This window comes from Suillus subalutaceus (assembly GCF_016647625.1).
Source record: "Suillus subalutaceus strain FC151 chromosome Unknown DFJ58scaffold_174, whole genome shotgun sequence".
NCBI classification, from domain to species: Eukaryota; Fungi; Basidiomycota; class Agaricomycetes; order Boletales; family Suillaceae; genus Suillus; species Suillus subalutaceus.
Window position 1 is genome coordinate 48,946 of NW_024540423.1, and position 23,674 is coordinate 72,619.

At 48.8% G+C, this 23,674-nt stretch overlaps 7 protein-coding genes across 7 annotated transcripts; 6 read left to right on the forward strand and 1 right to left on the reverse strand.

Moving 5' to 3' along the window:
- Nucleotides 1-1,169: 1,169 nt before the first annotated feature.
- On the forward strand, nucleotides 1,170-1,781 carry DFJ58DRAFT_629272 (uncharacterized protein; the record flags this gene model as incomplete). The annotated part of the gene is made up of 1 exon (XM_041381174.1): nucleotides 1,170-1,781. A coding segment is annotated over one exon (612 nt), but the record flags the coding sequence as incomplete, so codon positions are not given.
- A 1,244-nt stretch (nucleotides 1,782-3,025) lies between these two features.
- Nucleotides 3,026-5,004, forward strand: DFJ58DRAFT_815833 (DUF1479-domain-containing protein). Its single transcript, XM_041391719.1, has 8 exons — nucleotides 3,026-3,410; nucleotides 3,466-3,576; nucleotides 3,637-3,694; nucleotides 3,745-4,111; nucleotides 4,161-4,462; nucleotides 4,515-4,611; nucleotides 4,666-4,719; nucleotides 4,774-5,004. The coding sequence occupies exons 1-8, from the start codon at nucleotides 3,090-3,092 to the stop codon at nucleotides 4,937-4,939; spliced, it is 1,476 nt and encodes a 491-aa protein (XP_041237607.1). The 5' UTR covers nucleotides 3,026-3,089; the 3' UTR covers nucleotides 4,940-5,004.
- A 521-nt stretch (nucleotides 5,005-5,525) lies between these two features.
- DFJ58DRAFT_815834 (Neutral/alkaline nonlysosomal ceramidase) lies at nucleotides 5,526-9,603 on the forward strand. Its single transcript, XM_041391720.1, has 20 exons — nucleotides 5,526-5,626; nucleotides 5,687-5,905; nucleotides 5,956-5,974; nucleotides 6,030-6,054; nucleotides 6,106-6,220; nucleotides 6,277-6,728; nucleotides 6,780-6,834; nucleotides 6,881-6,940; nucleotides 6,994-7,021; nucleotides 7,224-7,325; nucleotides 7,727-7,870; nucleotides 7,929-7,990; nucleotides 8,045-8,069; nucleotides 8,119-8,391; nucleotides 8,455-8,612; nucleotides 8,667-8,791; nucleotides 8,843-8,968; nucleotides 9,033-9,152; nucleotides 9,203-9,234; nucleotides 9,285-9,603. The coding sequence occupies exons 2-20, from the start codon at nucleotides 5,731-5,733 to the stop codon at nucleotides 9,403-9,405; spliced, it is 2,217 nt and encodes a 738-aa protein (XP_041237608.1). The 5' UTR covers nucleotides 5,526-5,626; nucleotides 5,687-5,730; the 3' UTR covers nucleotides 9,406-9,603.
- A 926-nt stretch (nucleotides 9,604-10,529) lies between these two features.
- DFJ58DRAFT_815842 (histidine phosphatase superfamily) lies at nucleotides 10,530-12,793 on the forward strand. The gene is made up of 12 exons (XM_041391721.1): nucleotides 10,530-10,940; nucleotides 10,996-11,316; nucleotides 11,372-11,500; nucleotides 11,613-11,760; nucleotides 11,815-11,979; nucleotides 12,032-12,064; nucleotides 12,087-12,163; nucleotides 12,283-12,402; nucleotides 12,428-12,482; nucleotides 12,505-12,536; nucleotides 12,599-12,687; nucleotides 12,721-12,793. The coding sequence occupies exons 1-11, from the start codon at nucleotides 10,827-10,829 to the stop codon at nucleotides 12,650-12,652; spliced, it is 1,248 nt and encodes a 415-aa protein (XP_041237609.1). The 5' UTR covers nucleotides 10,530-10,826; the 3' UTR covers nucleotides 12,653-12,687; nucleotides 12,721-12,793.
- Nucleotides 12,794-14,327: 1,534 nt separating this feature from the next.
- On the reverse strand, nucleotides 14,328-16,197 carry DFJ58DRAFT_749477 (uncharacterized protein). The gene is made up of 4 exons (XM_041387658.1): nucleotides 14,884-16,197; nucleotides 14,729-14,817; nucleotides 14,487-14,673; nucleotides 14,328-14,437 (listed from the first exon to the last, which is right to left on the reverse strand). The coding sequence occupies exons 1-4, from the start codon at nucleotides 16,166-16,168 to the stop codon at nucleotides 14,352-14,354; spliced, it is 1,647 nt and encodes a 548-aa protein (XP_041237610.1). The 5' UTR covers nucleotides 16,169-16,197; the 3' UTR covers nucleotides 14,328-14,351.
- A 403-nt stretch (nucleotides 16,198-16,600) lies between these two features.
- DFJ58DRAFT_917372 (Neutral/alkaline non-lysosomal ceramidase-domain-containing protein) lies at nucleotides 16,601-19,464 on the forward strand (the record flags this gene model as incomplete). The annotated part of the gene is made up of 16 exons (XM_041395526.1): nucleotides 16,601-16,637; nucleotides 16,691-16,709; nucleotides 16,884-16,974; nucleotides 17,028-17,082; nucleotides 17,129-17,240; nucleotides 17,445-17,551; nucleotides 17,712-17,732; nucleotides 17,777-18,102; nucleotides 18,202-18,263; nucleotides 18,316-18,340; nucleotides 18,398-18,507; nucleotides 18,563-18,630; nucleotides 18,778-18,882; nucleotides 18,903-18,976; nucleotides 19,185-19,264; nucleotides 19,317-19,464. The coding sequence occupies 16 exons, from the start codon at nucleotides 16,601-16,603 to the stop codon at nucleotides 19,444-19,446; spliced, it is 1,422 nt and encodes a 473-aa protein (XP_041237611.1). The 3' UTR covers nucleotides 19,447-19,464.
- A 556-nt stretch (nucleotides 19,465-20,020) lies between these two features.
- DFJ58DRAFT_815858 (uncharacterized protein) lies at nucleotides 20,021-22,296 on the forward strand (the record flags this gene model as incomplete). The annotated part of the gene is made up of 6 exons (XM_041391722.1): nucleotides 20,021-20,149; nucleotides 20,203-20,588; nucleotides 20,652-20,907; nucleotides 20,970-21,785; nucleotides 21,845-21,895; nucleotides 22,092-22,296. 5 exons carry the CDS (start codon nucleotides 20,021-20,023, stop codon nucleotides 21,893-21,895), a joined length of 1,638 nt encoding a protein of 545 aa, XP_041237612.1. The 3' UTR covers nucleotides 22,092-22,296.
- Between the last annotated feature and the right edge of the window lie 1,378 nt (nucleotides 22,297-23,674).

Here is a 23,674-nt window from a genome sequence, read left to right on the forward strand (position 1 = left end):
CCCTACTTGCTCGGGTTCGAATGTTCAATTTATGCTCTAAGTCTCGTCACTACCCTATGTTCCACCCTTCGTTCCTTTGTACCGTGCTGGAGTACCCGGGACTGGCTGGAACTTTATGCTAACGCCTGTGTTCAGGTGACTATGCAAGTTAGCGTGTTTTCACGCTGGAATCACTATCTCGTACGCTAATTCCAGGCTTTCCTAACTGTGCTAACCTTGGATCTGCGATATTGCGATTCCATGCAATAAAGGTCAAGTTCGTATGTTCTTACACTTCGAGTCGTTTTCACGCGTGGACTTGTACGCTAGTCCAACATCAAGTTGTTGTATTAATTACCGTGATACTCTCGCGGTGTGGTCGTCTTGCTTTTGCATATACCTATCCCTCACGTTGTTCTCTATTGTAGTGTCATTTACTCAAGTCACGATACAAATCTTGTGGCGTCGTCCTCTGGGTGAGTGAGTCGAGCTGGTAGTTTTGACCCAGTCATCAACTTGAAATCCTTCTGCACTTCGACGCAACCTTAACTAGTAAGCACGCCTACTTTGAACAACCTCAAGATAGAGGGGCAGCTTATACACTGACTCACCTGCGCAGGGACGCTCACCGATCGAAGTTTGCATCTGCTTGGTGAAACAATGTAGCTCCGAGTCGCGCAGACGGGGTGCTATGAGATCAGTCTGGGAAATCCGGCAAGTGCTTCTTAATCGACTTGGAAATATGTTTTATTTCATACTTCATCGAGCATCCTTGTTACCTGCTACTCGAGTGCAGTGAAAATTGCCCGGAAACAACTCAACTCAGTGGCCAACCATGCATTGTGAGAGTTGTGTCATGACGAAACCCGAATGAGTCCGTGTGCGTGTCATCGAGTCTGGTGGGAATGTGGACTCTGTGGTTCGTGCCGCATCCGCATCATTGCTATGATAATCTGTGGCGACTAACAAATATTAATTTCCACAGGACAAGAGTACATTGTGCGACCTAGAAGGAACAATCAGTCTACTCTGGACCACTGGGTTACACCTTGTGGTCCCACATACAATGTGCATCTATTGCTGTGGGTGTGACGCCACAATTCATGAGGCGCGTATTTAAGGCAGGGCTCCTTCTAACCAGCTCAGCATCTTACTCCCCCATCATGGAACCTGCTACCCGCTCTCGATCTAGCGACCTACCTCTTGAGATTCTCCTCATGATCCTCGACCACGCGGCAGAGCCGACGTTTTCCCAAAAAGAGAAATATGACGACAAAAATCCCTATGCAACTGCCCTCTCCCTATGCTCCGTCTCTCGACTTGTGAGACGCATCACCCTGCCGAAACTCCTACACACCATCTTGCTCCGCCGATCTCACAGCGTTGGAATGTTCGCAAATGCTCTGCGGATTCAACAAGCATATGCTGCTGAAAAAAGCGATCTTTTCTTTGACTACACCTCCGTTATACAGAGGATGTGGATCGGTAGCTTGAAAGAATGTCGCTCACCAGATTCTGAGCTCAAGCTGGACATGAGCGTGCTGGTTCCGACATTACTGGCTTCACCGGCACTTGCGGTTGACTGCTCCTCTTTAAGGCTTGTTGTCCAGAGCGTGGAAAATGCGTGGAAATCCCGCAGAGATCCTAATGTCGCGCATCGACCCTCCCCCTTTCCTGGAAAGACCCAAAGTCTAACGATAACGGCCCGGGGTCACGACGCCGAGGCTCAGATCTTCCGGAGCATTGACACTCGGAAGGGAACTGTTTTCCTGCCATCAATCCCCCATCTCACCTACCTGATCGATTTGCACCCTGATTCGGCATATTTTGGCGACATCACTATGGGTTTAGTATCTCCACGATACGCGCTGAGGTGCTGGATGCGCGACATTCCGTGGGCCTGTATGAAGAGCCTTGAAACATTTTCAGTAGCCTACCCGCATCTGACTGGGACCCTCGATGTACATTCATATATCGACCACACACGGGGAACAGACTTGCATGTGGAACGGCTCACGATTTCTGCTCCCCTATTCAAGCAAGACCCTGAAATTTTCCCTTGGGGGACACCGCCGCTTCGCAAGACCCTTCCTGGAGAGAAAAGTGTTCGATCGGATGGTATATCCTTCAAGGTCACAAATGACAAGGGACACTTTTGGCAGTGTAACTACAAGTGGGATAAAGCTTGGGTCTGCGGGTTAACCGATGGATGAGGGGTACCGCGTGGTATTATGAAGAAGATAGACACTTTGATGACTTTTCTTGTATACATATCTGCTCGCAATCAGGTCTCCTTCTTACTGTACACTTACTATGGACTTCTCGTACCCAATGTATGTGATAGAAGCTATATGATTCATGAACCATAAGTCGCAGCGTGATGTCGGTTCTAGATCCTCGAATCGACAGAGAGTGAAGGGAATCCAACAAAAGCGGGTATCCGATGAACGACCATATGCCTTTTCAAATGATCGAGTGATAGACCGTCGGCGAACAAAGCAAACAATTGAAGTGGGTCGTATAGATTTTACACAGAAACCATGGACCATGCACCAGACCCGAGACCCACTCCACAATGGTAGCGGGAATTTTTGTGTACTGCAGTGGTTTCGTTGCATAAACAACAGAATGCTGGCCCTTGAACGACTCGCTCAGTCTGAGTACTCGTCAATGGAGCCAAACACTCTGCTGTGCTACGGAAATTTGTTGTCCGGACTTACTGCTTGGAGGCTAATGCAACAAGTTCTGACGCATTGAATTCGGTACAGCTTGGATGTTATGTAATTGGATGACAAGACAATGAGGTGAGTCAAGTAAAAATTTGATACCCAATTCTTACCTCGTGATGTTACTGACAGCCTACTATCTCATGCTCTGTTGAATTGATCAACGGATTTTGCATTCGACTCGTCTGCAAGACCCTTTGGTTAATGTTGCTACCAGGATGCTACTGGGATTTATTCAGATGTACATATGGCCCCTGAATACTAATCACCTCGGAAAATCCTCGGGCCCCATAACTCAACAATATTAATCGGAGATTGAACGCTCCTTAGACTAAGTATGCAACCTGGTATCAGTCCTTGCCATCTAGCATCCCTGCCATCAACATGATCGTCTCCACCATCTTTCACGCGAATGCACGATATACCCTTAGCACTCGATTACTTTCTCGGACGCACTCCCGCACAATGATGGCAGGAGCTGCACAGACGAAGCGCGCAGCCAAACAAGAAGGCACGATCGCAGACGTGTTCACAACACTAAGCCCTAGTGCCGAAGTCCCTGCACTTCCAGCTCGGTTCGCTCAGCTGAAGAAGGATGTGCTCGCTGATATGGGCGCAACCCATGCGACCATCATGCTGGCCTGGAAGCAGGTTCTTGCTGCTTTGGAAGGACGAACGAAAGAGATTGTTAGTTTGGGGGGACAAGTATACGCACCTGTTCAAGTGCTTTTTTACATGACCGACACTGGCAGGAAAATAGGTTATCCCTCGTGTTTCGTTTACCGACATTGAACGTGGCTTGTCCAACACTCAGAAGGATCATATCAAGAAATCTGGTGTTGTTATAGTCACGGGCGCAGTTCCAAAGGAGGTCTGTTCACTGTATCACTGTGATATCAGTCAGGTCTATTGACTAGCGTGGTACATATAGGAAGTGCTACAGTGGAAAGCGTCGGTGAAGGAATATATCGCTGCAAACCCTGTCAAAGGTCCATACTTTCCCTCACGCTTCATTTGATGACTTGATGTCGTGTCGTAGGCTTCCCAGCGAACGATATTCAAGTATACGAGCTCTACAACACCAAACCTCAAATTGCGGCGCGTACTCATCCCGCCATTCTCCGTACTCAACAAGAGCTCCTCCAGCTTTGGCATGACCCATCAAACAAGCACGTCTGCTTTAGTACACCTATCAGTTACTTCGACCGCTTGCGCATTCGTACTCCCGGTGACAGATCGTTCACAGTTGGTCCTCATATCGATGGAGGAAGCGTCGAGCGCTGGGAGGATCCTATGTTCCGTAGGGTCTTCCGCCGAATCTTAGCAGGTGGAGCGGGTTGGAGGTCACACGACCCATTTGATGTGTCCTGGCGCATGGATGCAAAGCAAGATCTATACAATGCACCGTAAGTGTTCCACGTCCTTCTTTATACACATGCTCACCGTGTTCGGAAGGGGTCAATGTTCCGTCTTCCGTTGTTGGCAGGGCTGGACCTCACTCTCCACGACTGGAGTTGGTGAGGGTACACTTCGCGTACTTCCAATGGTCTCTCTAGCGACTGCGTACATCATGCTTCGTCCTTTCTTCCGTCCTGGCCCTACAGGTGGTGAGTGGGAGCTGGACTTGGAAAGCAGCTCGTTTCCGGGGAGTGTACCAGGCAAGGGGCAGGAGCTTAACGAAGAAACGCACCCGCATTTGAGACTCGGCGAGACCATGACGAGTGTTCCAGAGATTCAACCTGGTGATCAAGTTTACTGTGTGTGGTTTCTTATATTCTCTTTACATTTCTTGACTGTGTTCGTGCGCAGGGCACTGCGACACCGTACATTCCGTTGAACAACTGCATGGTGGTCAAAATGATTCGTCGGTTTTCTATATTCCTGCAGTCCCGCTTTCCGTGAAAAAGTGAGTCTTTCGTAGCTGATAGTCTAAGCTCAACTTGAAGTCTGTCTTGCTCAGCGCATCATACATTCGGGACCAGCGAGCTAATTTCGTTCACGGTCTCCCCGCTCCGTATGTCTTTTGTCTCGAGCGATTCTCGTGACGCTGATTGCTCGATACTGGCAGGGACTTCCCGGGAGGCTCCGGCGAATCTACTTTCGCAGGGCGAGCTACGGCACAAGATATCACCACGAGCCAAGGACGTCGGGCGTTGGGTTTCGAGCCGTTCGTATCAAGGGGTGGGGAGAACAACGAGCTTATCGATGCAGCGAATCGTGTGTTGTTCGGTTGAGGGTGCTGTAGATAACAAGTTTCATACTATATCTTGCTACAATCAGAAGGTTCTTGGTTGTTGGGCGTAGGACAGTTCTTGAAAGGTTGATCAGTCTAAGTACATCAACGGAACGTTCAAGTTGAAGAGAGATTTACAGGTCGTTATCGAATGCCAGATCATCGACACTTGCTACATAAAATCCGAGCAAGTAGTACTTGGGCATCATCGTTGGCAAATCGTTGGTCAGCTGATACTGTGGTTATAATTAGTCTAGGCTGAGTCTGACGCGTTTGATGGCATCTAGCTTTTGTTCTGATTTTCGTATCATTGCTATATCGTTGTCAATTGCGCAAGTTGCTGTTGGAATGGTCACGATGGATCAAGCGCCGCTAACCGACTGCTGCAACCAACGCGTTCTTGTTGTTAGTCCAGATCACCGAGTGTTGAATATTGAATGTCAGATGGTGTGTACGACATGAAATTTTGAAAGGTTAGGTGAAGTTAGTGCATGCGAGGACACCTATGTACAGCTCGAGCTGAGTTAGTGGAACCAGATAGGGGTCAATGAATGAGGCTCGCACGGCTCCATGAACTTACTCCCACACGTTTCTACCCTCCCCAACATCATCCTCTCCGTTCCCAATTATCCCTCTGAATCCTTTTCATCTAGTAACAATCACAAGTCCCGTTCTAGTGCCAAGTACAGTACGTCAATCTCCTGTGTCGTATCAACCGACTTCAAGCACATGTTCACCAGCCCGTTAGGTGCAAAGCTCAGTCACAAAGACCTCACATGAGCCAAAGTCAAGATGTATCTCCCATCATTCTCCACAGCACTGGCAGACTCGGCCTTTCCATTCAATTGGATTCATGACGCCATGCGCTTATTCGTCATGTATCTAGCTGCGTTCTTTACCGCTATTCCACCAGCTATCGAGGTCCAGGGTGGTAGTAACAGCAGTGGGGAATATCTGATCGGGCTCGGTGAGCACAGCCTTAGAGGGCCAATGCGATACTGAGAATCTGTGCTACAGGCATTGGAGATGTTACTGGGTATGTTCGCCACCTTCTTGCTGTTCTTTGGGCACCCTCATGACACATCCAACAGCCCAGTTGTCGAGACAAATATGATGGTATGTCCCACTTCATCTCTAATTGCATTTACCGCCTAAGTAGCTCGTCAGGGCTATGCATTCCTACCACAAACAGACACTGGTCTCCACATGCGTCAGCGCAGCCGCGCGTTTATCATCGCCGACGCTTCTAACCCTTCCGAGCGTGTGCTCTTCATTAACTCTGGTACGTTATCTATATCCGAATTGTACCCTCCCATTCAACCATACCCTGACAACTAGACATCTGCATGGGTGACACCGGCATCCGACGAACCATTCTCTCCTCCCTTCAATCGCTCTACGGAGACCTCTACACCCACGCCAACACTGCCCTCGTCGGAACTCATGCCCACAGCGGCGTCGGTGGCTATCTCGAGAATCTCCTCCCACAAGTCACTTCCCTCGGATACGTGAACGAAACCGCAGCCGCCATCGTCTCCGGTACCCTCAAAGCCATCGTAGACGCGCACAACTCACTCGTTCCGGGCAATATAAAGCTGGGAAACACGACGCTGCTCAATGCGAATCGGAATCGGAGCCCGAGTGCGTATTTGGCGAATCCGGAGTGGGAAAGAGCGATGTACGAGGAGAATCAGGATACGACGGTGACGGTTTTGGGCTTTGAGAATGCGGATGGAGATGCGACGGGGTTGCTGAGCTTTTTCCCGGTGCATGGGACGAGTTTGTATGAGGTGCGTGAATGTTTCTACGCGCTTGACTTTTAAAAAACCTCAAGGTGGTAGAACAATACCCTGGTGAGCGGTGATAATAAGGGTATGGCAGCGTGGATGTACGAATGTGAGTCTCCCTCCACCCATATTTGGCACATTTAACGTTTCAATAGCATACATCGAGCCTTCCTCGATGCCTGGCAACAATTCTTTTGTTGCAGGGTTCGTTCAATGTGAGTCACCATCCCTTCTTCCTTCCTTCATGTTGATAACAAGGCACTTGAAGCCAACGTGGGCGATACCACCCCGAATACGTGAGCCTTCTGTTGCAGTGTCAAAAATGTCGATATATTGACTTCGTTTGCATCGTATTTTCCGCCTCAACAATGCACATATATATGCACCTATCTCCTTCTACGACACGTATAACCCACCTCCCGGTCTTCATCCATGCATATGCTCTACCACACGCATATATCTACATATAATCCCTTCGCCCCTATACGCATCTAATAGCCTGGGCGCCTACTGCGAATCACCCGGAAAACCATGGGATGGCCAACCCTGCGAGTTCGAACACTCGACATGTGGTAATCGAACCGAAGACTGTCACGGACGGTAAGTTCTTATTTCTGACATTTCCCTTCACTTGGTTACTTGTCCGTTATTCATTCCTCACGTTCAAATTCCATAAACATCCAAACCGTCCCGGTCGAGCCAGCGAGTATGTCCGTCTCTTTTTGCGACCGCATTTCACCCCGGTCACAACAAGAGACAGCGTACTCGCTGCTCTTCCATCCATTACTTTTGGCATTTCTGTTATCGTCGCAATGCGCTGCGCTGTTCATGCGCTTTTCATTACATCATTTCTTTTGTCGTTCGTGACCCATGTCTTATGCTGCCTCGTGCTTCCACACTTCGTTGAAAGGAGCAGAAAATACGGGGCAGCCTTGGGATCATCTTTCGTTTCTTGCACCAAAACATACACTGATAACTTATTTCCTCTCCGCATATTCAAGGGGTCCCGGCTTCCACATATCGGATTTCGAGTCCAATAGGATGATCGGACAGGCACAATTTGAGGCAACGCGGACTGTGATGGAGAACAGCAATATGACCGCTGTAAGCGGGAGTGTGAAGAGCGTACATGTGTACCTTGATATGTAAGCTGTATTCCATGCATCTTTTGTTGAATCGGCGGTGAGATTGATACGGTTGAAGGACGACTTACACGTTTACGTTGCCAAATGGGACGCTTGCGAGGACATGCCCTGCAGCTCTTGGTGAGTGCCTTTTCTTCCTCCGTTATCGCTCCCTCCTGAGCTGACTTCCATTAGGTTACTCTTTCGCGGGCGGAACCACGTAAGCCCATGTTACTTGACCACTTCCCATCCCATAACCTATCCTTCAGTGATGGCCCCGGCGCGTTCGACTTCATCCAAGGAGATAACTCCTCCTCCCAAAACCCCTTCTGGGAAGTCGTCAAAAGATTTATCACTCCAGCCCCATCAGAAGAACAGATCGCATGTCACTACCCCAAGCCTATATTACTGAACTCAGGATATAACCATCGGCCGTACGACTGGTCGCCCGGGACGGTGGACGTGCAGATGCTGAGAGTGGGGCAATTCGTGATTCTTGTGATGCCAGGGGAGTTGACGACCATGGCGGGGAGGAGGATGAGGTGGGTACATTCTGTGCCTGTGTTTTTGAATTTTGGTCATTGATAGATGTGTTCTCTGTGTAGGGATGCACTGAGGGCGAGGCTGATTGCAGAAGGTGTCCTGGACGATAGGGCATATGTGGTGATCGCGGGTCCTGCGAACACGTACGGACACTACGTCACGACGCCGGAGGAGTATAGTGTGCAGCGATACGAAGGTGCTAGTACGATATTTGGACCTGGTGAGCTTGTTCTTTGGGCTTCTTGCAGGAAATTGTGTTTTGACGGGTTGCTAGCCACGCTCGACGCGTATATCAACAAGTACAGCGAGCTCGTTCCGTACCTCGCGACAAATTCCACTGGGGTCCCATCGTCCATTGCACCTCCTCCGGAGCAGACGAGTAAAGCGATCTCATTACAGGCGAGTCTGACATCGATGTGTCATGTTCAATGAGTGGCTCATGACTTGCAGACCTCGGTGCTCGTTGACAATCCTCCTATTTTCAAGCACTTTGGAGACGTCCTCGCTGATGTCGAGAGTGGCATATATCACGTGGGAGACACTGTAGCTGTTCGATTCGTCGGTGCTAATCCACGCGTATGTCTTTCAACCCCATCTCCTTCCTATTTCGTTCTGACTAGACTATTACAAATATCATCAGAACAATCTGAGACTAGAGGGGACATTCCTCACCGTGGACAGACAAATGAACGATGAGTGGGTGGTAGTGAGGACAGACTCGCATCCTTCGACGACGTACCAGTGGAATCGGACGAGCAAGGCACGTTCCCAAAGCAAGTTATACATGTGCATCTACTGACGTCATTTTAGGTACTTGGTACGAGTACGGTTGATATCCGATGGTAAGTTTTCAAAAGTGCGAATATGTGCGGTTGTCTGATCGCTTGCACAGGACCATCGAAGATGGAACGCCAGCTGGGACATATCGAATAACATACCACGGCGATTCAAAGTCGCTCTTGGGCAGTATATCGGCGTTCACGGGTGATTCTTCGCCTTTTACTGTGGGATGAATCTGTGGATCGGATCGAGATGATGGACTGGCTTTGACTCATTTTCGTTATGGGACCCTTTTTGGATCACTACTATGTCCTCGTATTGAATTTATATTAGTGCGTATCGAGGTCACCGAACGGTTTTGATTCACTGAGACTCGAGATGGACAACATCATGGTCTCACTGCATCGAATGTTAAGCATGAAGAATCATTATCAGGCACAAACAAAACGAAATACTATGAATAAAACCAGCTGAGCAGCGCACTTGTGACAGAAGACAAAACAATGGCTACAACGAGTACATAGTAGGGAGCACATACTTAGAAGTCAGTCAGAACTCCACGTAGAACTCCCCGGACGTGCAAAAACAGTGTAGAAATGGTACCGGCCGGAGCTTTTAGCCGGCCGGTTTGTGTAACAGAGAGCACAGGGTGTACAAACTGTCCTGGCCAGGCCTCAGTAAATAAGATGATGATAATTTCTGTAAAGCTGGTACTAGCCGGAGGTGTAGTACTACGCCAAGGCGGGGAAAGTGGCATAATTATTAACGGCGGCCGAAAATGGAAACTGAGATTTTGCTGATGGCCTCTCTGCATTTCCCACATGCCAGTGGTTGCAGAGGGCTATATACGGCATCAGCTCAACTCTGTCCGAAGTCCCATCGCGCAATCGTAGACTGCATCGTTGGTTGGTTGAATATCCTTGGTCAGGTCGCAAGAATATCATCGAGATTCGACGGAGTTCAGACTAAACATGATTTGGGATGCAGTGTCACTATCTTCTCCCACATTTCAGCCAACACACGGGAAGACGGTTGGATCTTGAACTCGTTGGCAACATGGTATCTGGCCTTCGCTACCAGAGGCTTCGTGTTCATGAACCTCGGTACAACTTCATCATTGTTTATAGTTTTATTAGTGACCACACCTCGTATGAGACATTCCTCTATTCTATTCAAGGTTTCCCATTGCTCAAGCGGCAGTGAAATTGGCTCAACGACGATCGTAATGACCAACTCAGCAAGTCTTTGGGAACCGAGCCCCGTGAACAACAATTCCAATACGAAAGCAGAATGACCCACTCCGCTGGGCCTGGCGGAGCGCCCAATTGCCAACTCAGTACTCAAGTACTCAGCTGGCCCTACCACCGTCAGGAAGCAAGTGTACGCATGCACTTTTCAATTTACAGAACGGCCATCATACTGCTTTCCGCAAGCTTCTATGCATTAACTCCATGCTGTCCCCTCCTTGCGTTTTCCAAGCCTTCTCCTTGCTAACCTAATGTGATCTAGAGTGACAAGTGCAAGGCATACATGGCGCAGGGGCTGGCGTTCTACCATGATTTAAGGACCAGAATTCCAACTGTCACAACAGAACAGCAGCATTCCTCCTCTCCAATTCCTCAACACTCACCAACTACCTACTCCCAATACCAACATGACTAACGTTCTTGGTGTTCTCATCATCGCCCGTAATGGTGACCGCACAGAGTACTACCAGGACCCTGTGACCTATGAGAGCTCCTACACCGAAAGCACTGCTCTTGGTGTTGTAAGTCACTGGTAGCGGCTTGTAACTTCCCTAGCTAATGCAGCCTGCACTACAGGTCCAGTCTCACCAGCTCGGATCCTTTCTTCGCTCGACCTACATGTCCTCGTCTTCTCCTTCATACATCGCGAACATGAAAACCGACCTCGTAGACACCCATGAGGTCCACGTCCATGCCAAGGCTGGCGGTGAGGGTGATGTCATCTTTGACTCTGCTGTCGCTCTCCTCCAGGGTCTTTTCCCTCCCAACCCTGCCAACAAGATTGTTCTTGCCAACGAGACCACTGTCGTTGCTCCCCTTGGCGGTTACCAGTACGTTCCCATCCAGACCGTCGATCCCGGTAACGACAGGTCCCTTGAGCCATGGATTGACTGTCCGGTAAGCAATACAAAGGTTCAAACCTGGGGAACCGCGATCTCACCATGACCTGCAGGCTTTCGTGCAACACATCTCCAATGTCTACTCATCGTCTGAGTTCAAGGCAACCGCGAAGGCCGCCGGTCCTTTCTTCGGTGCTGTCAGGGACTACGTTTTCGGCCGCCCTACTACTCTTGAGAATGCTGTAGGTTACACCTCTCATACTTTGATACAAATGCTGATTACCTCTGTGATCTAGTGGAATGTGTGTCGCCATCTAACTTCAGATTACTGATGTCGGGCTGAACTTCTTCTAGATTTACGACTACATCTCGACTGGGTATTCTCACAACAAGACCTACGCTCACCGCCTTCTCCCTACCTTGGTTGAGCAGGCTCGTGGTTTTGCTGACTACCACGAGAATGCCATCTTCTCGGACAAGCATGTCGGTGGTATTGGTAACTGTGAGCCAATTTCAATTCACGTACGCTGTCCACCACTAATATTATTTTCTTCAGTGGCTGGCCGCACGATCCTCCACACGGTCTTGAACTCCCTCCAGCGGATTGCATTCAACGGCGACCCTCTACAGTTCCTCCTCGTTGAGACCTCCTACCAGCCGTTTATCTCCCTATTCCACATGCTTGAGATGATTAAGGAGAACCCTGAGCTCGCCGGTATCCGTGCGTATGATCTCACTTCAATGCATTCAGCCGATTAACTCAAGGACTACAGCGAACTACGCTTCTGCTCTTGCCTTCGAGCTCCGTCGCTGGACCTCCCCCTGAAGACCGTGACTTCGTCAGGATCAAGTTCAAGAACGGCACCCGCGGCGACTTTCGAGACCTACCACGCTCTCGGCCACAAGTCTGACTATTGCTGCAACGGAATTCATCTACAGGATCGAGGTAGGCACCTGCGCTAGTTTTTTTTAAGTTGCTCTTACTTAATACCACTGTTCCAGAACTACGCCATTGCCTAGCCAGAAGCAATGGGCCGCTGCTTGCAGCTCAGGTCTTACTGATGACTGGGTCCACAATGGCTCCCAGAACGCGATCTCCAGCACTGTCTTCGCCATTCTGGCTGCTTGTTTTCCTCTTCGGCATGTTCATCCTCTCAAAATTCATCAAGAGCGCGCGTGCCAAGGCTCAGAGCACTCGCATCCGCCTTGCTGAGGATGAGGTGAGTCGGTTACACTTACTTCAGAGCCAGTACCCCGGATTATGGAACCCTTTCCAACGTCGGTCCTGGTATCGTGCCCGTACTGACAAAATGACATTTCCTCTTTCTTGTTCACGACAGAACATCGTCGCTCAGCCCGCTTCCATGAGTGAGAAGCAGCGCCTTCCCCTGTAAACACTGGTCTAGTAGGAGTCGTAGAGGTTGAAAAAATCTTCACTCCATGCTTCAGCAGGGTGGGTGTCTTGTTTGGTATTTGGATCGCATCGCATTGCTTCATAGACTCTTGCCGCATTTTTTCTTCTCGTTTGCAATATGACTGCTGTGTAATTTATTATATAGGATTGGGTCCCCATAATTATGAAAATCAACGCATTTTCTCGGATCTTCGCATCGCTTGCTGTGACATTGTGGATCAGGCTTACCGATGGTATGAGGTCAAGGTAAACGATCGGGTCGCAGGGAATGCAAGAAAGGCTGTTCTGGAAGTTCTGTTGATTCACCGCTCAACATGCACAACACCTGGACATCAATTACTATGTCTCGAGAATATCATCGACGGAGTTCCGACTCGCAAGCGTGGTATGGGGTGCGGTGTCGCTATCTTCTCCCACATCATTTCAGCCAACACAAGGGAAGACGGTTGGATCTTGAACTCGTTGGCGACATCGTATCTGGCCTTCGCTACCAGAGGCTTCGTGTTCATGAACCTCGGTACAACTTCATCATTGTTTACAGTTTTACTAGCGACCACCTCGTATGAGATATCCCTCTATTCTATTCAAGGCTTCCCATTGTTCAAGCGGCAGTGAAATTGGCCCAACGACGATCACAATGACACACTCAGCAAGTCTTTGGGAATCGAGCCGTAAACCACAACTCCAATACAAAGGCAGAATGACCCACTCAGCTGGCGATCTAACAACTCTCTAGAATTGGAATCTTACAAGCTATAGCACGTCTATTGCAAAGCGCAAAGCGTGAGTCATGAGGTTGGATCCTGCCAGTGGATCAAAAGCAAACTCACATAGTCATTCCCGCAGTAGCCAGAGCAGCAACCGTAGCAGCAGAAGGTGCTATTACCACAAGAGTAACCATCGAGAATACATTCCGTGCTGGAAACGTCTGCTGTAGCACTGACAGACGTAAATGCTGTCAGAACAGCGATGACGGCGAGCAAGGAAAAACGCATTGATCGCACAAGATCTATTCGAGTTCGAATTACTCGGTAGCAGGAAGACAGCTTGCTTTATATCCTACAAATCTCATCAAACATTCTGGGAGGAGCATGGAAATCCTGCGCCACTGCTGCGACTGATGGATAGTACGGATGGTGGATACCTTAGATGGTTCCACCCGCATGGGTACGGGTCAGAGAGCTCGTTAAAGTCGGGTATGCGCAGATATCCGTGCGGCGCGGGTAGTCAGGCCCCTATGTAGTACCCCAAATAGTCGGCCGAGCCAAACTCAATATACCTACTCTTCGAGAGTCGGGGACACCGGCGAACACCGCCTGCCGCTTGAGCCCCGCCTTGGGGCCCCCTACTCCAGTGCCACTTCTCCCAGCTCTGGAGGGCAATGTCAAGAACTGAACAGCAGCATCACTACAGGTTATGGCGCTCACTTCAGTCCAAAGCATAACTTTGCAAGTCAACTATACGACATGTCATTAACGATTCGGCAATTATTTGAAGGTAGAATTGAACATATCTAGGACCTCTAAAAATTGTCCCAGATATGAATGGTAAACTACGAACAAGACGAACTGAACTACAATGCAGCAGACAGCATAAAAATGGTATATATCTCGTTCAACGGTATGGCTGAAGGGATCGAGAAATACCTTTTAAAGTTTATAAAGCAAAGCAAGTACCTCTCACGAGAGGGGTACCAGAGACCCAGCACCGGAACCAGCATAAACGCAGTCCATCTTCACATCCGGCAGCGGGTGATCACTTGTCCCTTTTAAAAGTGTCAAAGCAGTAGGATCGTGAGCACACAAATAGCCTACCAGCATGACAGTACGGAATTCCATCCTCCTTGTGTCCCCACCACATCACAGGCGACCACTCGTCCACGAGGTTGGCGAGCGTCTGGACGTGGCCATATGCAGCTGGCTGGGGACCACGCGGTCGGCGCAGTGCGACAAAAGTGAAGAAACAGGAAAATATAAACAGCGCAATGCATAAGTTCCAGATCTGCACGAGGGTATGAGGATGTCGTTACAATTTTACTTGGGCAGCAAGTGCGAACCTGGGCAGTACACATGATTACCGACAATTCTATTAGCTTCTCGTCATAGGCTATGGCAGATGTCACAAGTGAGAGCCCAAACATCCAGTCTGTGTTCGTCAAGGATGATGTTTACTGATAACACCGACAAAAAATACTAGGCGAGAATGACTCACGCAGGAAAGGCTTTGCGGCGAAAAGGACGAGACATATTGGATGAGCGAAAATCGCCTTCACCGGGTTCGTCGCCGTTCTAAGTCCTTTCCTTCCAGTAGCGTATCTCCACTGTCTTTCGTCTCGAATAGCATTTGCAATGAGCTCCGAGCAATGCAGCCCAAGTGTCAACGGTCCCTGGATAACTGCCACATTGACAAAGAGCAGAATCCACGTCGCAATATTGACACCCGGCATGTTATAGAAGATGAAATTGAGTTGATTGTTCATCCAATTAGAGAAGAACGACCACGCTTGTAGGGTCAGCGCATGGGGGGAATACACTTTCAGGCTGGGGGACTTGTCCCAGATGTACATGACGAGTGCGGCCCATCCAGCGCATGCTGCAACGATCGCCCAAAGAGAAATGACAACTTTCCGGATGCTAGGGTGAGCATGCCATGCAGAGGGCTGCATCTCTGATGGCTTCGCTGGACCATATGTGTCTAGGTCAGACGTAGGACGCATGCACCGCAAAGTAGCAGGGGTCAGTTGCGTGTGGTGGACCAGTGTGGCGGTCAAATCGAAAGGTGAGGAGCTCCACGTCAATATTTTGACGGCCCGCATCCCTGACAATGCGATCATCACCTGGAGGAGGAGCACGACGCCCAAAATGATGAGAGGTAACCCTGCGATGGCAATACCCTCAAATGCGCCTGACGTTATTTGAAGGTCGAGACATGCGACGAGCGAGGCTGAACTGTAGGATATGATGAGGAGGACAGCCGAAATACCATTAAGCAGGACACCGTTAGGGTTACACCATCCACGAGCTGCGGTCAGAAGGCGCAGATTGGTGTTGAAACGAAGCCGAGACTCGGAGGCTAGCGCAGAGCGCAATGAGATGCCGTGTACGAAGCCTATGGATTCGGTGCATAACATGACGATTGTGTTAAGTGTCAAGGCCAATATCTCCACCTGCGTGCGCGACCCAATATCAACTTCAAATTGATCCAATGAATATACGGGGGACATATTTATCAAGGTTACTCCGGAGACTCCGTGATGGGCTAAAGTGACAATGCCTACAACGATGCATAAGCAGCTGAAGATGATTGAGCATGCCACTCCGACAAGGGCATATCTGCGACTCTTCAGACCGCAGTCGTAGAGTTCGGTTCTAGTTTCAGCAGTGAACTTTGTATCAGATGTCATCGAGTCAAAGTCCTGGTGATTCGGGGGTGCATCATATGCAAGAAGACTGGGTGAATGCGAACTTTCTTCTGTCGGTTTGGAAGAAGCTGCCATGGCAGGCAGAGACGGGAAGGTCAGCGCACTATGGACACGCGGATTAAATACATTTCGCTTATGAGCATAGCCTCTAGTGCATGTAACTCCGGGATGGAAGAGCGGCAACTTGTGCAACGAGGTATGATTTATGTGTCTCCAAGTGGAACCGTTAAGTCACGTTATTGTTCAACTGAAACTGTCCTCTCGTCGGCCATTGACGCTGGGATAACAGAGTGTAACTTGATTGCGAGAGCCTTTTCGACTATGTAGCAAGTCCTGCCACAGTAAGTTACCAGCTTGCAGATGGCATATTCAGAAATTAAGCTTTTTACAGGCTGGAGTTGAATTTGACCACCCCGAATTCCCCGAACCCTATCGCACGCTCCATATATGGAAATAGGGTGCTGCGGTTACCTGCCATCGGTGATGGCATCATATTACTGTTGATCAATGATATACGATAATTCATTAATCATAGCTAACCTTGGTGAGCACATGTTCGCCAGAGAGCCAGTGCGATATTGAGAATCTCTGCTACAGGCATTGGAGATGTTACTGGGTACGTTCGCCGCCTTCTTGCTGTTCTTCGGGTACGAGTCTCATGGCACATCCAACAGCCCAGTTGTCGAGACAACTATGAATCATAGTAGTATGATGGTATGTCCCACTTCATCTCTAATCTTATTTACCACCTAATCAACACATCAGGGCTATGCATACCTATCGCAAACAGACACTGGCCTCCACATGCGCCAGCGCAGCCGCGCGTTTATCCGATGGGGTTTCTGAGCTTCTTCCCTGTGCATGGGACGAGTTTGTATGAGGTGCGTGAATGTTTCTACGCGCTTGACTTTTTAAAAAAAACTCAAGGTGGTAGAATAATACCCTGGTTAGCGGTGATAACAAGGGCATGGCAGCGTGGATGTACGAATGTGAGTCTCCCTCCACCCACATTTGGCAAATCTAATACTTCGGTAGCGTACATCGAGCCTTCCTCGATGCTTGGCAACAATTCCTTTGTTGCAGGGTTCATTCAATGTGAGTCACCATCCGCACTCGAAGCCAACGTGGGCGATACCACCCCGAATACGTGAGCCTTCTGTTGCAGTGTCAAAAATGTCGATGTATTGACTTCGTTTGCATCGTATTTCCCACCTCAACAATGCGCATATATATACACCTTTCTCCTTCTACGACACGTATAACCCACCTCCCAGTCTTCACCCATGCACATGCTCTACCACACGCACTATACCCTACACATAATCCATTTGCCCCTACTCGCCTCTAATAGCCTGGGCGCCTACTGCGAATTACTCGGAAACCCATGGGATGGCCAACCCTGCGTGGCAAGTTTGAGCATTCGACATGTGGTAATCGGACCGAGGACTGTCACGGACGGTGAGTTTTTCCTTCTGTCCTTTATCCTCACTTGCTTGTTCGTTCTTTGCATTCTTCACGTTCGATTTCAATAACTCGATCGTCCCGGTCGAGCCAGCAAGTATGTTGTCTCGGTTTTTCCTTCTGTCCTCTCTCTTCACGTTCGATTTCAATAACTCAGTCATCCCGGTCGAGCCAGCAAGTATGTTGTCTCTTCCTGACATCCATATTGTCCCATGGTCACAGCAAGAGACAGCGTACTCACTGCTCTTCCACCATTACTTTTTGGCATTTCTGTTATCGTCGCAATGCGCTGCACTGTTCATGCGTTTTTCATTACATCATTTCTTTTGTCGTTCGCGACCCATGTCGTATGCTGCAGCGTGTTCTGTTGTCGAGAACGACAGCAAACACGGAGCAGCCTTGGGATCACCTTTCATTTTAACTTATTTCCTCTCCACATATTAAGGGGTCCCGGCTTCCACATATCGGATTTTGAGTCCAATAGACTAATCGGGCAGGCACAATTCGAAGCAACACGGACTGTAATGGAAGACAGCAATACGACTGCTGTGAGTGGGAGTGTGAAAAGTGTACATGTATATCTTGATATGTAAGCTGTATTTCATGCATCTTTCGTTGAATCGGCGGTGAGATTGATACGGTTGAAGGACTACTTATTCGTTTACGTTACCAAATGGGACACTTGCGAGAACATGCTCCGCTGCTCTTGGTGAGTGTTTTTCCTCCTCCGTTATCGCTCCCTTCTGAACTCACTCCCTTAGGCTACTCTTTCGCTGGCGGAACTACGTAAGCCCATGTCGCTACTCCAAGCCTATATTACTGAACTCGGGATATAACCATCAGCCGTACGACTGGTCGCCCGGGACAGTGGACGTGCAGATGTTGAGGGTGGGGCAATTCGTGATTCTTGCGATGCCAGGGGAGTTGACGACTATGGCGGGGAGGAGGATGAGGTGGGTACATTTTGTGCCTGTGTTTCAGTCATTGATAGACGTGCTCTTCGTGTAGGGATGCACTGAGGGCGAGGCTGATTGCAGAAGGTGTCCTGGACGATAGGGCATATGTGATGATCGCGGGTCCCTGCGAACACGTACGGACACTACGTCACGACGCCTGAGTATAGTGTGCCGCGATACGAAGGTGCGAGTACGATATTTGGACATGGCAAGTTTGTTCTTTGAGCTCCTTGCAGGAAATTTTGTTTTGACGGGTTGTGTTGCCAGCCACGCTCGACGCGTATATCAACAAGTACAGCGAGCTCGTTCCGTACCTCGCGACAAATGCCACTGGGATCCCGTCGTCCACTGCAGCCCCTCCGGAGCAGACGGGTAAGGCGATCTCGTTACAGGCGAGTTTAACATTGAGTCGTCAGCCCGTGTCCTAGGCCCGGCTCAATCTGGCCCGGCTTCGGCTGGCCGGAACGTCACTAGTTACCGAACCTCATAATTTCTGAATCACCGGCTTTCATTGAATGTTCGAATTAAGTTGCCGAAGACCCAGCAATAATTGACCGAACTACGAGATAGTACTACTGTACTAAGTGACCGAGCAATGGACTATAGGCTTACTAGAAGTCTGCTAGTTAGCATGGTTTAATGCATCAATAAACATGCTAACGAATGCATCATAGCTACAGGGACTGGTGCTTTGTGATACCTTGACTATCCGGCGATTTTTCTGCAAATCTTGGCGCTGTATGGACGCTTACAGGTACGCTACTGCTTTCTCGTCAAATAAAACATTTGTTGAACTCTTAAATTAGAAAAGGACTTGATGCTCGACAAGCTGCATTCGCTGTGAGGAAGTACAAGTCTCATCGACGCATTGGTATGACAGCCGAAGCCCTCGCATATGTTAGCAATGCCGCAGGGGCACAGAACAACCTCCCGTAGCTCCGTAGTATCATTTCTAGTCACCGGGTATGCCTCCCAGGCCTCCAAACACTGTTTTTCTCATGATGTTTCAAATTCTTGTGACGAAAATTTTAAATTCCAGTTTTTCAACATTCTGGCCTGCAGCAAGGATTAAATTACTCATGGAAATACATAGATCTACACTACTTTCACTTGAATTGCGTTAGTTTTCGTCTCGTAGTAGTCGTCGTACGTCGGGGTTACCCGAGGCGTCGAAAACCTTCTTCACACACTGTAACGGTTCGGTTATCTAAACCAATGCAAACGACTGTAAGCGTTCTTAAGCGTCCTTGAGCGCATCTAAGCGCATCTACGCGAAAGCCATGCCAGCTGGCGAGACTCTCCCACACCCTCCTCCCTTACTTTATAGATACTTTATAGATCATGTGGTCATCGTTCGCCACATTCTGCGCTGCGAAAAAGAGTTACTGCCGACTCCTCGGAGTGCCGATGGATGGGATACGATGGTTGTACTATCAAACTGTACTGATGTGCATACGAACAGATATGATCGGAGTTTCGACCCGAGGTATTTTATGCGATAGATTCTCCAATGACTCCTTTAGACGTTGACCAATTTTCCCCGATGCCTGATACGTCCCACTTTCTTCGCCTCCCTGACGATGTGCTTGCATATCTTCTCGACCTGACACCTATGAGTGACATGGAGAGTGTCTCACAGGTAGCTGTCGTCACGTCTCCCCTTGCGTACGCGTCGGATTGACCCTCTCGCAGACGTGTAGACAACTAAAAGCCATTTGTGGACTTGTTCGCGCCCCATACCTGCATGAGCTCAATCAAGAGGGTCTGGAGTACAATGCTGCGTCCGCATCACAGACGGAGTCCATTTCGCAGGCACTGGCTTCCCTCAGGTGTAGGGAAAACAGATGGAGGACGATGCGTCCAATCACTTCGTCCTGTCGTTCAACTTTGAATGATAGTCACTTCACTAGCTACTCTCAAAATATAGCTTTGTATGTATCCAGACAAGTAGCATCAACTGTTTTCCATGGGGACACGGTTGAACATTCAACATACCATGGCCAAATTGACGAGATCACTCGATTCTATGCCGCCGATGGACTGCAGGACCTTCTTGTTCTCCTACGGATGCACCTTGGGTCAGTGGTTGTCCTCCCACGTTAATGCCTGCAACTAAATAGTATCGACAAACCATTTTTCAGAACAGGATTATCATATCTCCGCTTCCTCTCATTGAGAGGGATGTCTCTGCATCCAGCAGCTGCTAGTCCAGCGTGTGTTCTCCTCACCGGCATTAATCCAATGGGATATTTCTCTGCTCCGCTTCATGCTCATGGTCTAAGAATCCTTGGTCCCTGGTGCGCGCTGCTCACAACGGATCGGCCTTCTAACCAGCTGGAAGCGCAAGCCAACACACTCTTGCTTTGCAACTGGAAAACCAATGCATTATTCAAATTGGTATGCACATGTCTTCTGACCCGAAAAGTAAATCAAACTAACCAATAGTTGGCGTATATAAGGCGGGGATTCATCCCGACCAAGTCGACGATTTTAATCTTCTAAATTCTCGTACACTTGCCGTCATTCATAAAGCCTCGAACCCGTCTCAACTAACACTCCGCCTTTATGACGTTACTTTTCCAAGCCACCTCTCTTTGTTTGGTTGCGTTAGACTCCACTTGTCATTGCGTTTACCCCGTATCGAGGACCAGGCATCTATATCTCTTAGTCGTATGATACTACCAAGAACGTTGCAAGAGCAGGTGCTCCAGTCCCATCAGCGCCCTCGGGAAGTATTCCCTCCGAACAGCGGAATCATGGCTCTGTCAATACCCCTTGCCATGGGTGTCGAGGAGGCTCATTTGGACATCGCTGTTGACATTGCTACATTACTTTCCATCGCTTGTGTCAACGACATTTCTGACCGCGCGATGCTCTGGAGAGAATGGGGTCCGAAAATGTCGCGTGTTTTCTTGATCGACGAGGTCCTCCGCACGGAAGGCGACGTAGAGCCCCTGCAGGACGTGGAAGGCTATAGGATAGCTTTTTCCACGAACGTAGACTGCAGCGATAGCCGGAATCGCATCCCCGATGAGCATTCCCGTCCTGCAGCCTTTATTTTGGACTTCAATCCTGCGAGTATCCGATGGGCTCGACAGGAGGAGAAAGCCGGTCGTGGACTACGCGGTGCTTTGATAACAGAACCGAGTGTTTTACTGCCGGGACGCCTGCTTGCAGAGGAGGTAGTCAGCTCTCTACCTTATACCCGAACTATGCTTGAGGGATACTTACCCCAACACCAAATCCGGCTTTCACGAGATGAAGTCGTCTACCCTGTAAGTTCACGTACGTATGCATCTTTTTGTTCCACTGGCTTATGGTACTTTTTTCTTAGGCTAATCCGGCGCAAGGATCTCCGCTGCATAATGTTTACAGCTTTGCGTAGGACGATAGAATGGCTTGCTTGCGACGCAACAATTACGATACCTATTTACTGGCACTTTCGATGTTTCCACTCATAGCATAACTATACTCTCATACTAGATGCTTGATATCAATCAGCTACATAATACTTCACGTAGTAATTTATCTAAGAAGCGTACAGTTCAGCTGCTCCTTACAGAGTACACAGCAAGTGTTTATCCTGTGCTACACACCATTGTGAGTTGACACGTGTATACGATCTTGGAAGACGATGGAAGTCATGCTGATCCCCGCATCGGAGTCAGCCGCAAGCTTAGCGTGATATTCTCGAACGCTAAGAATGAGGCGTGGCCTCAGCACAAACTTTTGGACAAGCGAGACAATCGAAAGAACACCAAGATACATCTGGGCTCCCAGAGAATACGTGTCCTGTGAAAATGATGAGGCGTGATCGCACGTAGAGGTCAGTCACAGATCGACATACCACTGAGATTGTGGGAGATAGACAAACAAGCTTCAAGCAAGAAATAGCGACAAAGCTAGGACAAGTAAAGAGTCAGCATAAAATGAGGACCCTGTTCACATTATGAGCTCACCTTGCAAAGTAAAACACGTGGATTTTCATCAACTCTGTGACAGAGTCCCCGATAGTTAACCATGCTCGTTGCCGTTCACAGAAGTGTTTGACAGCAATCCAAATTACGAGACACAGTGCTTCCCATCTAGTAGCGAGTGTCCAACTCATAGAAAAAAGAAGTAGGGCATCTCCCTCCAAGCTATCGATGCACTGGTAGGTGCCGGAGAGAATGAGCTCCTCTTGCATCACCCGATGAGCCTGACACACAGATCTTTCCACAATTATGACTTACCCTCCAAAATACCCTTCATCGCTATTGCGAAGATCATTCCATTCGTGATGTTGACTGCCAGGAAGGCGATAATGAGAAAAACCAATAGACGTCTGGATTGTTGATACATGGCACGTAATCGAGCGATCATGATCACTTGCACGATGTTTCAGTATAATTGAGGTATCACAGCTGCCCAGCTCACCGCCCATTATTGCCAATACGACGACGTCTACCCAACTCATTGCGAGGTACATAATACGACCTGAAAAATCCAGAGGTGAGCGACCAACCTCGAAGGATCACACGCCCCAAACAAACTCACAGCTGCGGCAATTATCACATTACATTAAACCGACAAGCTAGTAAAGAATGTCACTCACCCCTACATGGGATTGTAGTGATTGGACAACAACGACAAGAATTGATGCAGAATACTCACTGTATCAGTCATTGGAATTGTTAAAACATTGACTGTATGCGACTGGTTAGAAGAAAGAAATAGTGCATGCGAGGAGACATGGTACAAAGGATGTTAAGGCTATATAAGATACTGATTAGCGGAGCGCCCATTGCTTAGCCTTCTAACGTACACGGCATATAATATTCCAAGATAGCGCAACTATGTAGATATTCTCAAGTCAGTACAACTTACCAATCACAAATGGATGCTACGCACACTGAGATAGAGAACAGTCATCAGGGACCAGCGTTGCCTCTGCAACGAATCAATTGTATTTTCGTGTTGTTCTTTGGTGGGACTCTGCTCACCCAGAGCAGTTCGACCCATAAAATCAGGCTTAGCGCGCTGGCTACTCCGGTAACGTCATCAACCTACCTCTTGTCCGAGTGTTAGCGCTGCAAATACCATAAGTCGAATGCCAGTCGTTCATTAATACCACCTTACTCACCCCAATCGTACATCACTCCGGCAGAGGCGGCAACTACAAAAC